This window comes from Diadema setosum, chromosome 12 (genome assembly GCF_964275005.1).
Source record: "Diadema setosum chromosome 12, eeDiaSeto1, whole genome shotgun sequence".
Classification (NCBI taxonomy): Eukaryota; Metazoa; Echinodermata; class Echinoidea; order Diadematoida; family Diadematidae; genus Diadema; species Diadema setosum.
In genome coordinates, this window is record NC_092696.1 from 28,456,555 (window position 1) to 28,471,999 (window position 15,445).

General features: G+C 38.9%; 1 protein-coding gene across 1 annotated transcript in view; it reads right to left on the reverse strand.

The window, feature by feature from the left end:
• The window catches only part of LOC140235851 (nuclear receptor ROR-beta-like), a 176,180-nt gene that overhangs the window by 17,988 nt on the left and 142,747 nt on the right, over positions 1-15,445 (reverse strand). The window contains exon 4 of the mRNA XM_072315849.1: positions 491-675. Coding sequence (XP_072171950.1) covers positions 491-675 — 185 coding nt within the window. The remainder of the gene's footprint in view (positions 1-490; positions 676-15,445) is intronic.

Consider the following 15,445-nt stretch of genomic DNA (forward strand, 5'->3'; position numbering starts at 1 on the left):
ACTGGAATCAACCACTACTTTGTTATCCCACATTATTCCAATTGTCTGGTACCCCAGAAATTTGGCATTGTGCTAACCATTTGAGGACAAGCTGATTTTTCTATTATAGCTATTTCCCTTAGACAGACTTCCCAGCCTTTCTGTCCGTAGAAATGGGAGTGATTTGGCTCAAAACAGGAAAGAAAGGGTAGTTCTCATGTACAAAGGGGCAAGTAGAATTATCAAAACAAAAATAGGAAACTGCTATTGAAATAAGAGCTGGTAATGGTCAAAATTCAGATTCTTTCCTCCAAATTCAGAATGGCTGGGAGGTCTGCACAGACACCTGTCCATGTAGGTATACTCGAGACTAGTCTTCAACGGGTTAACATCTATTTGACTGATTTGAGTTAATCCTGTCAAAAGTTTGAAAGTTTGTGATTAGGGGGGGAAACACCACTTTCGTAGAATGGCCCCACCCAAAAGGGGGGTGTGTTGGTGCTGGCCTCACCTTGCAGCCTTCGCAGGCCAGGACGCCGTAGTGAAACCCAGACGACTTGTCCCCGCAGACTTGGCAGCAGGAGTTGGGCGGCGGTGACTGCATGTGGGCCTGGGTGGAGGTGGGCTTCTGGACGGGTTGGTGTGAGGTACTCGTGGCGGCCATTGCGGTGGGTGTGTGGTTTGTTGAGGTATCATCTGGAAAGTTGTAGATAAGAGGGTGAAGGCATTGGGGTTAATGTGTGTCACTTGGGTGAACAGACACCAGGGCGAAGAGACACCAGGGCGTGGCACTTATCTTCATCATCACCTCATCACCAGTGCATCTCGGCATTGCAGCTTTCTATCACGGAAGAGTTTTAAACAGGCATAATTGGGAGTGCAGCAAATGCAAAACGGTTCTGTGACATTTGTTCTTGCGACAATTACTCCTATGAAATACATGCACACTATGCCAAACATAACTTCTACCCACAAACATAACCCAAAACCTTATCCTTATCCTCACATCAAAAACTAAACCTAAGAACCTATCATAGCTCTAACCCTAACCCATAGTCCTTGGGGAAGATACGACTGGAGTAACTGTCGCAGGAGCAAATGTTGTGTTAACACAAAAAAAAAACATACATGTGTTTCATAGTAATTTTATCTTTGTCTCCCTGTTCAACTGATATTTGGGAAAGGAACATGCCAAAATATTGCCTCCTGTAACACAAATGGAATGGTTATTAGTGTAAAGGTTAGTCACCAGGTTGGCTGCTGTTTAACCAGTCAGGGTAAAGATCCTACATTATCGATACAGTAGACAAAAGACAAGCAAGAATATGTCTCCCTTTTTAATATGTTTGACTAGCAAATGGAACAGTTGCTCACAAAAAACTGATATTCATGGCAAAAGTTGGATTTAACAAGTCTTTGCAGTGAGTCGCTTGATGTACTGTACAGGCTCTAGAAGGGGGAAAACTAGGTTGGGAACACCGGAAGCACAAAACATTACTCGACACCTTGCCAAAACCTGTAGGCCTATAATTATGGATGTGAGTCGGTAGTGACGGTAATATAGGAGAGATGATGTAATGGCGTCTCAACAAATGACTGGTTGTAGGGACCTTCAACCTCGTTGTTTGTCACAAATACCAAACGTCTTACAGGTTGCGGCAGCGGATGTGGGGTTTGAAATATCATTGGCAAAGAATAAACATAGTAGGTAATATAGCAGGACTCATTACCTCTAACCAAGGTAACTCAAGGGCATGACATTGGCGTCATCGTCATTACGATTGACAGCACATACAGGCTGCGGAATTCAAATCATAGCTACACGACACACACGCACGCAATGCGGTTAATCAAGCCCAATGTTTCCAAAATTGTGACAGAGAAAAGACTGAAATCTTACTATGATGCTTCTGTTCTATTCACAGCTTACTAATGGCATCTAGACTCTATTGGACTGAGCAAACATGAAATAAATGAAGGTACAAGAAGAAGTGACAAAGATCATGATTTCATGCTGATAAAGTTAACAATCTGTAGTGAAATGATGATTACTATCATCAATATTATGATGCATAGAATAAAGTACAAAAATAACAGACAAGAAAGGATTCTGAAGTATACCAAGTGTATTGATACTATGCCTTATCATTTTTGAAAAAAGATAACTGAATTTCATCAGTAATTATGTTCAATACAGACAATTTTGAATCTATGAGCTGAAAATGATCTAAACTGCAGCAAGAAGCTTGAGAATGAGAAACTTAGCTGCTATCCATTGTGCATAGAACAGTCTGTGGCTGTATACCTGTGTCTCCTACCATTGTCTAGCCAGGTTTGTCTATCGCTGTGGTATCTATTTCTTTCTGCCTGTCCATGTCTGTCTCGATGTCTGTCTCTTTGTCTCAACCTGTCTGTTTGTCCAAGTCTGCCTGTCAGTCTTTTTGTCTCGTGCACTGTCTGTCTGTCTCCCCCTCTCTGTATCTTTTTGGTTGTCCGTCTGTCTCTCTGCTTGTCTAGCTGTCTGTTTCTATGTCTCTTGGTCTCTGTCTGTCATGCCTATCTGCATGTCTGTCTGTCCATCTTTTTCTCTTTCTGCCTCTGTCTACCTGTCTATCTCTCCCCGTGTCTCTTTGGTTGACTATATCTATCTTTCTCGCCCTCTGCCTCTTTATAAATGTCTGTCTGTATACTTCAATCTCTTTCTCTCTGTGTCTACCCTTACCTCTTACTTCACTCTTCCTGTTTCAGATCTGCTCAGTTCTTTCTCTGTCTGTCTGTCTGTCTGTCTATCTGTGTGGGTCCATCTGTCTGTTTCTCTTCCTGTGTTTGTCTCGGTTATATCCATTTCTCTCACTGTCTGTTTTATTTGTCTGTCTCTCTTTTCTTTTCTTCTCTCCTTCTCTGTGCTTTTCTTTTCTGTTCCCTTTTACTTCCTATCTCTCTCTGTGTCTGCCTGCGTGTCTCTCAATTTATCTATTTCTCTCGATCTTTGTACCAAAGTTTCATGAGATATCTCTCTCTCTACTACAATACTTCACCCTGTACAAGAATCTATCTCTCTTGGTTTCTCTCTGTATGCCCTTTCTGTCTCTCTCCACATATCAATATGTCTGTCTATATATGTTTATCTATCTCTATATATCTCTACTTATATGTCTGTCAATATATCTTTATTTATCTCTATCTCTCTATCTATATATCTCTCCCTCTTCCCCACTACTCCTGAGCTTCGAATTCTCTCTTCTTCTACTGCTGTGTGTCTCTGATTCCCAGTCTTCATTTTCTTTTGGTCTCTCTCCCTCCAGCACACATGATACCCATCTACCCACACACGGCCGGCCCAAGTTTAAGGACCTCTGGCAACTTCAAGGAATGTCCAAGCGAGGGAGCCCTTTGACCTTGCGCCCATATTTGGGGGATTGAGGGGCTGACCATGATGACAGAAGCAGCACAGAACGAGAGAGGGAGAAGCACAGAAAATCCTGACCCCATAGTTTACAGGGGTTACCCCTATTCTTACACGAATGCTTTAAGGCGCAATGCAATGCCGAGGCAAAAGTCCCCTTCCGGGAAATGAGCGCATTTATACTCTGCTTGGTATGGAACCGAGACCCGGTTTGGACGCTTTCTCTGATGTCAGTAGCCAACCTGAGGTAGTTTGGTGTGACAGCTGTAAGCCTTGGCAGACAAGCATCCAGTCTTGTCTATCATATCAAAAATCTTTTAATGTGGGAGACAGTCTGGCCCGCAAAATGACAGAAAAAGAAATGTATATCATAACACGAACTAATATAAGTCTCAACTTAGGTTTTACAGCCATAGACGCCATTTTGTAAATGAGACTGTGCATAAACCCATCTTTGTCTAAGCCCCATTTTGAGAGGAAATATTGGGAAAACTTTTTTTTTTGCCAAAATTAAAAAAAAAAAAAAAAATTCATATTTGCAGACTAAAAGTACAGTACCAAATCACACAAACTAGAGATTGTAATTTGTCATCACTGACAAATTAAGGTGATCCGATTTTTTTTTTTAATCAATGATTCGAGTCCTGATAATGCAAAGTCTCAGCTACAACATATTAAAATCTGAGAGAAATTCACCGAAGCATAAGTAAGATAGTGCTCGATAAAGAGAGTCATGTCAATTTTCACATCTAAAAAATTCCCTCCCATAGAGATAATACGTCATAGCGAAGACAGAAAAAGAAGTACATATGACCTTTGACCCCACTTTGCACAGACAAGATGGCATCTGAGCAAAAAGTGGTTATTTTATGAAATGATCCCTGTAACATGGTCTTTACGTGTGCAAAATATGGGGAAGATAGGATATGTATTCACCAAGATACAGGATGAAACATCTATGACCTTTGACCCTAATTTACATACCCAAGATGGCGTCTGATCAAGTAGTTGTTATTTTATGAAATAATGTACGTGACATGAACTAAACATGTGCAAGATATGGTGGCGATAGGGTATGTTTTTCTTGAGTTATTGCAAAGAAAGTAGCAGAAAGAAAGAAATATTTCAATACATCGCAGATAAGCTTTAATTTCAACCAAGTTTTTGGACGTGATGCCGACTCCGTATGAAAAAAACGAACGCACATTAATGATAGCCCTACGTCTCAGCTACAACATATTAAAATCTTAGAGAAATTCACCGAAGCATAAGAGAGCTAGTGCTCGATAAAGATAGTCATGTCAATTTTCATTTACATAAAAATTGCACTCCCATAGAGATTACACGTAAACTGGTCAAATTTGACAAGGTAACCTTCAATCCATTTTTTCGAGGTGATGTCGTCATGTAATCAAAATTGTGTAATTACATTCATGAAAGAGCATTTCATAAGCTATAACATATTGAAATTTGGGTGAAAATTGGCAAAGGATAAGTGAGATACGCTCGAGTGCACTTGAAATTTGATGACGTCATTTTGAAAATTTACTTTTTTTACTTTATTAAGAAATTTGATATCTTTCAATCATTTTGTCAGCATAGCCAACCCATGAAATGACATGTACAACTCATCATCTTTCAGAATGTGTCAAGAAAATGGGGGGTCACCGTCCATCCTGACAAGTAAAATCGGATTTAAAATTGGCGGTTTTTTTTTGCATAGTTGCACTGTGTATCCCCATTGACGCACGCGCCTAATTTTGAATTTGACGGGCCCGTATGACGTCATATTGAGTCGGATCGACTTGAAACTTGGTAGAAATAATCCTTGGCATTTCGGATATCCGATCCGTGTGAAAAAATGGAAAATTTCTATTTCATATTAGCTGTGCGTGCGAATATGTGCGCGCGCGTACGCGTCCGTCCGATTTTTTCAATTTTTCAAAAAATGCTCCAAATGGTCTGAAACGTGTGCAAAAAAAATTTGAGCTCGATTTGAGCATACAAATTTTTCAACGCGCGCGTACGCGCGCGTTTTGAAATAAAGATGAATTTTGAGAATATGAGTAGAATCCGCTTGACTTGAAATATATGTGACGTAAATTTCATTGAAATATTCCATTCCATTGATGAGATATGCATGAAAATGTGTTTTCATATAATGACGTCATAGTGACGTCACGGTCGACTGATCACTATGATTTTACTTGCGCTGTCGTCTTTGCGACATGACACATATATGGTATAAGTTTGACATTGAGAGGCAATGCACTTTCTGAGCTAACCTCTGCACAACTTTTGAGGAGAAATAAAGAAAGAAACAAAGAAAGAAGAATAAAGAATCAGTACAGATACAGAAGGTGATCCGAGAGGATACTCGGATCACCTAATAAAATGTTATCTCGTACTGAAGTGATAAGCAAAGTCAGTCTTAGAATATTATTGAAAGACCCAAAGGTTATCATAGAGTCATCAGTCCCCTTTCCCACTATAATATTAAGCCTTCCAAGGTCATTTCACATCTAATTAAGATCATCTCTTCATTCACTAGAATCATACCCTAGCAATATCATTTGATGACTGGAATTCAGGACATTTGTATCATACAGTTAACTTGTTTTTAATTCAACTGTTCACGAGAATACTCAAACCCTCCAGCACCTGTACATTTCTGGTAACATTTGCCAAGCTCTGGTATTGAAGGCAGCACTAAACTTCACAATTATTTCACAAGTGATTAAAGTTGCAATCGTGAAGCACAGTACTGAATGAGGAAATGCATGTGTGCGTGTCACAGTTATGTCGGGATCAGAGTCAATCTTTTCGCTTGTTTTTAAATTTACAATTAGCATTTTATTCACTTTTATTTTTCATCTAATTGTCAGGAGATTATGGCCAACCAAAATTCTTAAATACAAATTCACAAAGATGTCACAAAAGCCACAAAATATGAATTCCTGCAGGATTTTTTTTTCTTCAAAAATAACCATCAAATGCTATCCAACAATCTGTATGCTACAAAACAAGGAATGTTTGCGTACACTTTAATTTTGTGAATTTCAAGAGAGCCAAGATTCCCACGATAATGCACACAAAAGTTCTTGCCTACACTATATGCATTGAATGAAGGTGGCGATCTGCAAAAATTTCACGCCATGAAAGAGGCTGTCGGTTCCAATTCCTGAAAATTTCTTGCCTCTTTGCGATACTGTACACGCCGTTATTTTCACGAGGGTTTAGTTTTCGCGAATTTCGCAAATTGCAGTTGGATCGCGAATTTAACAACACGCAAAATTGTCTCCATGCGCTTTGTCCAATGTTAATAGAGCATTAACGTAAGCGTCGGCGGTGATTCGCGAAAACAACATCTCGCGAAAATGTCTTTGACCTCGTTATTTGCGAAAATATCTGTACACGAAAAAAAAACGTCGTATACAGTATCACGTTTAATGTACAGTATTCTTCTTCTTTTTTGTGTAATTATTAATCAACATGCCCAGGCACCAGGCTTGAATTGCCATGCTTTTTTACCGGCATTCAGTACTTCAGACAAACTTGAAATTATTTCCAGACTAGAGATCTAGTGTCCATCAGTAAGACAAAAATAGCACCAGAGAACATTGAGAACTCCCTGAGCTTCTAGGGTCTGGACCCTGGGCCAGTGGTACAAGAGGCTTTGCCCGCTCAACTCCACTCACAATCTCAACAATTTCTTCCATGCAGAATGCTGTAAAGTTCAGGTTGTATACCACCCCACTAACATGACATAGAAAGAAATTATCATAGGACAATGGATTTTGTGTTATAACCTGATATGAAAAGGAAAAGTAGAAATCAAATAAAATCATACAAAATAATAATGATGATACTGATGATGATGATAATGATGATGATGCTGATAATAATAATGATAATGATAATGATAATAATGATGATAATAATAATAATAATAATAATAATAATAATAATAATAATAATAATAATAATAATAATAATAATAATAATGATGCTAATAATGATAACAAGAGTGGCTTCTGGTATAAAACATATAGGTCCACCTTGTGGTGCTCATAGCATGTAAAATTAAGTGGCATACTTCGTCTGTAGTATTAGAATCATTTTTCAAGTAAAACTCGACAGATAACAAAATATGCGTTTAACTTGAAAAAAAAGAAAAGAAAAAGAAAGAGGATATGATTAGAAGTCCAGTTTTCCAACTCATCTCCAGCGATACACAGCAGCAGTTACAGATCTGCATGGTAGAATACCACATGATAGGATACTAGCAGCACACGTTGAGGTTCTATGGTACCATCAAGGAATGAGTAACCACAGGAGGCATAGGAAAATCCTTAGAAATTAATATGGTAGACAGAGTGTAACTTCATGGCCTCATTCTGATATTTTACTTGTGAGGCTATTAAACCAGCAGGGTGGTTGTTGCATAGGAGACTCAATGCATTTCATAAATTCATGGTCATTGCAATGATGGGGGTAGCGACAAACATTCAAAGAGCAAAATAACATGGACCCACCATTCCCCATTCCCCCATCAAGACAATGGTCATGGGTAAAAATCCATCTAGAACTCATGACCATGGTCACAAATATTACCCCTGAGCATTGGTATATCCACATTTTTATATTCATCCTGAAAGTACCAATGGTATTGTATCGACTTACCATGACCGATTTGATTGGTGCAAAAGTCCATTGCCGGGGACGGAAGCCAAATGAACAGCGTGACTGTGAAAGGGTCCCGTGTCAAGACTCAGGTTTGAACTTCCATAGAAGATAAAGTGTGTGTGCGCGAGTGTGAGCATGTGTGCAATTGTGTGTGAGTGTGTGCATGTGTGCAGTTGTGTGTGAGTGTGTGCATGTGTGCAATTGTGTGTGTGTGTGTGCGTGTGTGGGTGAGTGTACTTGGAGTATTTACAAACCTCAGAGAAAAACCATACCTGTGTCTACAATAAATGTCTGCTAGAAACACGAATGCCCTTTCTGTAGGCCTACTCAAAGTGCAAGGAGTGCTAGATTGGGGGTGATGATGGTTTGTATGCAAAGGGAAGGTGGGGGGGGGGGGGTTAAAGTTGGTGGTACTGGTTACTGCTGGATGGTCAAACACACAGGCCCTGTACATTATTGTCGGACATGGACATTGATGTATGCGGCAGGCACACAAACCGGCCAATGTCCAGCCAGCGGTGTCCATTCTAACTTTGCTCAGGTCAAGGCTACCCAAGGATTATTTTCATGATTTTTTTTTCTCCTCCTTCTTTCTCAAAGTTACTCCTTTTTCCTCCCCTTCTCTTTCCCTCTCTTCCCTCGTTCTCTCTGTCATATTCTCAACTTAACTCCCCAGGGAGAATTTCACACATAATCTTCCAGCCTTCTTTGCTGGACATCATAAATTGTGGTCTGCCATTGTTAATGACAAGATCAAGCTCTAGTTCACTGTTTTTTTTTCCTGCCTGTCTCTTTCTCAGCTGGCATTTTCCTCCTCCCTTTACCCCCCCCCCCCCCCTCCCAATCCCTCCTTTTTCCTTCTGCTTTCCTTCTCTGGTAAAAGTCTTATACAAGTAATTCCTGTTAGTCATTACCTTTGATGGATCCTTTCAATTAATCATCGTTTTTCTATCATCTTACCTCTTCTTTAGCACTCTCTTCCAAGATCCATACGTTGGCAATACTCCACAAGTTAACATCTTTCGTTGTAACTGATTAACAAATTACCCTAGATAAGCACCAAATTGATCAGTGTTAATAGCCATGCCAAAAGAAATCATGAACATACACACTTGGGTAGAATTCGGACCTACAACCTCCTGATCTCCGGACAGGCATCGGACCCACTAGACCACCGAGCTTTTGTCCAATAGCCAGTGCTGCTTCTAATCCCTGAAGTATGCCCCATCCATACCAGCGCACAAAAAAGAAATCCTTGCAATACTGACACTGACCCAAATGCTACCAACATTACATCGAAGCAGACTTCCTGTGGTAATGAGACTTTTAACACATCAATTTCTTGGTTTGGCAGAAGTATAAACCCATTCCATAACCCTGCCCCAAACCCCACTGCAATTGACTCCTTCCCCATTTTCCGATAAGGGCTCCATCACCGCAGCTTTGCGACTCCCTTCCCCCAAAAAAGTTGAGCAACCTCCAGTACCTAATCCTAGCCACCATATGTCCATCCTACACCCCTTTCTCTTCCAGTCTAAATACGCAATCACTTTTTGGCCCTCTCCCCTCCTCCTCCTCCTCTGCTTCCTCTGCTGGTCATCTAGAGCCCTTTTTACTGTCACTCCACCGGACTTCCATTTTTCATCTTTACCAGGCCAAGTGCAGGGGTAAGAACCCTCTCCCCCCCCCCCCATAATGAAGGCTCCCTTTGTTCCCCCAATCTTGACTAAGAGCTATAAAACAAAACACAAAAAGGCATCAATTATTTATGGAGCTGATCACACTGTTTATTGATCTCTCTTCCACAATTCAGATGGGAGAAAAAAAAAAATGAAAAGCCAGAAAAACGAACAACCTTCATCGAACGCTGGTATTTAAAATCCATTTCTCTCAAAGTTATGACCTTATTAAGGTTCCCCTGTCTTGCTCCCATAAACTTTGAACCGTAACTTGGGAGTTCACTGCCATGGAAGCCACCCACTTGATTAGTACAATGTAACAGCACAAAAGCCATCTTGAGGAGAAATATTAACCCATTGAAGACGAGTCCTGAGTATACTTGGGTAGGTGTCTACGCGAAATGCTTGTTGTAGCAAAATCAGTCCATCTTCAATGGGTTAACCTATTGAAGACAAGCTGATTTTACTGCAACACTTTAATACCTATAGACCCCCTGCCTGAGTATACTTGGGACTACCTTCAGTGGGACAAGGATAGGTTAACAATGTGTTTTACACCACCCCAAGTTTTTAGACTAATTTCAGAGTCAGTCCAACAGTCCCCAAAACTGTGAATCTGTTCTTTAGTATTGCGTGATTCAAATTAGTCCAGTGCAAAAAAAAAAAAAAATTAAAGCCAGAATTTGTCCCAACAGACCTTCATCACTTGAAATTTCACGTCTCTATTCCATTGAAGCAAAAAAAGGACATTTTTTCCCTCTTATCTTAGTTGAGGCTTCAATGCCCCCTCCCCCTATTTAATTGGCAGGGCTGAGGTTCAAAGCCCCCCTCCTTTTACCAAATTGTTCTTTCATTTCTCTGTAATTTGTTATTTGTTATTTTCTTCGGATAATAATTGTGGTACATCCCTGTTATCATTTATACATAGTTATGTATTGGTTGAAAGGCAAGAAAACAAACAAACAAACAAACAGACAGACAAACAAATAAACAAACAAACAAACAAACAAACAATGACACCACTGAAAAGATTCCTGAATCAAACAATGTTCTGAAAGGACAAAATTTGCTACTGTTCAAACTAAAGATGAAACAAAGAAGCAGGTTTGTAGCAACCGGCTCATCTTCAAAATTGCTCTTTCTGAAAACATTTTAGTTCTCCTCACTGCAACTGGACATCCAATGTTTTTTGAAGTGGGTCACTGATGTGACCTTTTTGCATGCAACATCAGTGATCATGTGGTCAGTTTAACCCCATCCTACTTCCTTTCTCTCTCTCTTTCCCTTTCTCTCTCTCTCTGTCTCTCTCCCTCTCTCTGTCCTTATGGCTTGTCATTCCTTGTTGTTTGCGCTAGCTTTATTTTTTGTTCTTCTCCGGCCAGAGACAACAACAATTTACGACATAACCTTCACTCATGTGACAAAAAGGAGGTCTCGCCGGTGAGTGGACCTTGCTAAGTGACTCACGTCCAAGAATGTCCATCCCATGGGACATAAACCTTGGACTTTTCAACCTTTAGCCCGCAGACCAAGGATCTGGTAGGAGGTGTGGGGGGGGGGGGGGGAGGTTGGTGTCTGGTGAGCAGGGTGGGAAATGAAAGAACATGAGTGCTACAACTTTTATTTTTGTAGTCAAGGATCAATTACCTCTGGTTTGAAAGATTGAATGTCTAAATGATACTATTGTATTCACATTTTTATGAATTATGGGTTATAAGAGGACTAGGATTCACCAAAAGCACTTGATCCATAACTACTATCATTATATCATCATCATCATCATCATCATCATCATCATCATCATCATTATTATTATTAGTAATATTACTATTATTCTCCTCCTCCCCATCCCAATTTCTTTATCATCATCATCACCATTATCAACAACAAGAACAGCAGGATCAAGACTAACAATTGTTTCGTATTACATCAAACAGCTGGCAGCAAGACTAGCTGTCTTTCTATAATCTCTATATGTCTTTTATGGAAGGTTTAATGCATTTTTTAAACCAAATAATGCAAACATTACATTTGGACATAATTATGTGAAAGTTACAACCTTTTCATTCCTTCTTATGCCTTCTTCAACATGGTAATTTAATTTGAAATATAATGTCTTTCATTTTAATAGAAGACAGTGAAAAACAATACATCTGGTAAATCAAAGCATTAATAAAAGTGACATTGATAGCCTATAAACAAATTACATAACTTGAGAAGTGAAGGTGAAATAAAAATTGGAAAAAAAATTGATGCTTAACCCTTTAAATTTTGCTGTAATTATGCTGCAGGATTTTTTTTTTGTTATGTCAACATTAAATTGATACCCCTGAATTTTACAGCATATCATCTTTTAGAAAAAGATTAAATGAAACGATATAATCAAAAAGTTCTATCACAAAACAAGTTTAGTGCAACTTTTTAATAATTTGAAGTATTAAATCTATTATCAGATCAGGCAAAAAAAGAAAAATCCAAGGATACCTCACTTGCTAAAATAACAAGGAATATTCTAGAAGTTGAGTTAAAAAAAATCACATATTTTCTTGTTTCCTTTGCTTTCAGCTGCTAACTCACTAGCATAAATCGTCGGTTGAGAATGATAAGGGCGTTAAGTTGCCAAACCCATAGTGTTCAAGACAACTTAATGCCCTTCTCATTCTCAACAGATGAAATTGAGTTAACTTATTCTGTGATTCAATGTTTCAATTATTGACATGAGAAATATGAAATGTAACTTACTTAAATGTGAAGTCAATATCAGTTCAATACATTTTGCATTAAATTGTTTTTTGAAAATCCTACAACTGAAATAAACAATTATATATGAGCAGTAAAAAGCTCAAAGGAAAGAGGATTTCATGGGCCTACTTTACCTCAAGAAAAACTATCAATAAATCAGGGAAAAATAACCACCTTTTTGTGATTTGAATGCTGATAAGTACAGAAGACCCAACAGCAATGCACACATTGTCTAAAATCCCTTGGCACATACAGTGTTAACGGATTATACAGCAGCAAATCACACACACACACACACACACACACACACACACACACACACACACACCACACACCAAAAAAAGTGCTTTCTATGGGATTTGATGAGCTAAAGCTTGGTAAATACTGGACAGAAACAACCACACCTGAAACAAGTGACAGGTTCCCCTGCAACACACTCACTCTCGAACCTGATTCCTGACATGGTAAAATCTATGATGATTCCAGTATTTAATAGAGAATGGGTTAATCATAACTATAAAAGGAAATTCTTCTTTTCCTTCAGGTGTTATTTTGCCGGCCACGGACCGTTTTCCCCTTTAAAGCAATGGTATAGTGTTGGTTGAGTGAGGATTCAGCTTTTAACATTTTGCAAGATATTCAGAAGCCATTAAAGAAATGTTGAAGAGCATTGAATTCTAAAGTTCATTAGATGAAAATCTTTTTTTAAATGACTGACATATCCAAAAACAAGGTAAAACAAAGAGATCCCAATAAAAGTCGAGGCCTGTCACATTTTATTAGGATCACTTTTTTTTTTGGGGGGGGGGGAGGGATATGTAAGCCATTTCAAGACCAATTTTCATCTAATAAACTGTGAATTCCTCTAAGAATTACATTTTCATTAATATTTCATAAGAGGTTACTCATTACCTCGCGAACACACACACGCACAAAAGTTGGAAACTTGCAGCCATATCTAAACCAAACTGCGCCATCCCTTTAAACTTGGCAAACACTGGGCTATCTCGGATATCATAGTTTGGATCCTGGCGGCCCGCCAAGAAGAGCATCACATGACCACACACACATGAGACGAGAGACAGTCTACCCTGATCCTGCCTGCGATGCCTGGGTCCCTAACTAAGCCATCATGATATACATTCGGGCACCCGGGGTCTGATCCTCAACGAAAACAGAAACAAAGCAGAGCAAAATCAAAACAATGGCATAATGTTAATAGCTTTACTCTATATTGAGTAGAAACACACCTGTGTCCATTGCACCCCATGCTATCATCTTCACAATCATTCAATCTAGGAAAGCGCCAACAAGCTGTCAGGTTTCATACAAAAATACTGCTACCAGCTACCAAGAAATTCTTTCATTTCAGAAAGATATATCTGCTATTCTATCCTTTGTTTTGGGGGGGGGGGGGGCTGGAGAAGAGAAAATTTGCCTCCAAACAAGAAAAACAAAACTATTTGGAATAAACATCCTGAGGTGACATAATCACAATTATCATCATAATCATTTTTTTTTCCTTCATAAGATTTGTCTCTTTCCTGTGTGGTCTTTGAATAGGCTTGACCTTTCAAAAGTGTTATGTCCAGTTTAAACTCATAGTTAATGGCTTAAAAGCTTCTTCTCTCCTTCTCTTTCCTCCTTCTATTCATCTACCAACCTGCCTGTCTATCTATCTATCTATCTATTCATTTATTCATCTATCAATCTATCATCAATCATATTCTACCAATAACCTATCAATCTATCTATTCATCTATCAATCAATCTATCTATCTATCTATCTATTCATCTATCTATATATCTATATATTCATCTATCTATTCATCTATCTAATTTTGTATCTATTCATCTATCTTTTCATCAATCCATCTATCTATCTACCTATACATTGATACATCTATCTATCCATCTATCAATCTATCTGTTCATCTATCAATCAATCAATCTATTTATCTATCCATCTATCCATATCTTACACATCAGTGTTTGAGATATGATTACTTAGGGAACATTCAGTGGCTAATTGATGATGGAGTAGTGGAACACTGCTTTCATGACTTGGATGCACCATCAATGAAGGAATTGTCATAAATTAGAGGACAGGATGTTCCTAACTGTCACTGGCAATGGTGGAAGTACCTGTTGCTTTTTGACAAACAAAATTCTAATAACATTGACTGCACGTGGAAGAAAGAAAGAATGATCATCTTTCACATTAATTTTGTTCTGTGACTGCATTCAAGAATATTTCTGCCATGTTAATAAGTCCTGAGACCCAATTTTTTTTTTTTATTCCCAGCCAAAGAAAGTAGGGAATCCCAAAGTTTGACATTCTCTTTTTTTTCTGTTTACATCAAGATGTTGTAATGCTGTGACAAGCTTCGGTGAAACACTCATTCAATGGCCATGAGAGCAGTTTGGTTTTACTAGCAGACATTAGTCACCATAGCAGTGATAACCAGCGGTGATAACTGACTTGACTGGAACAAGTTGCGTCACATGGTTGGAGGTCATTACTCCTTATCACTTCACAGCCAGAGCAAAACTTTGAACTCTTCAACTCATGTCATTCAAGCTGCAGGTATAACATGTGTTTCAAAACAGTTACTTCAAAAACTGGTTAATGGTTATCCTCCCCCTTCCCTACACACACACACACACACACACACACACACACACACACACACACACACACAAGGAACCTTGGATCTGTATCAGTTTTCGGTGCTGCATGGTAGGTTAGCAAAGGGGTTCACAAAGTCTCCAATATATTTTTAAGAAGTATTGTTTCTTCATAAATGCTAACTTTTCTTTTGACCCTTTAAAATGCACATGCTTTAATCTTTACCATCACCAACAGCCTGCACGCATGTCTGTCTATCTGTCTGTATGTCTATCTCTTACTCTATGTCTCACTGCCCTGGTGCTCTCTGAAGTGATCAGGAGA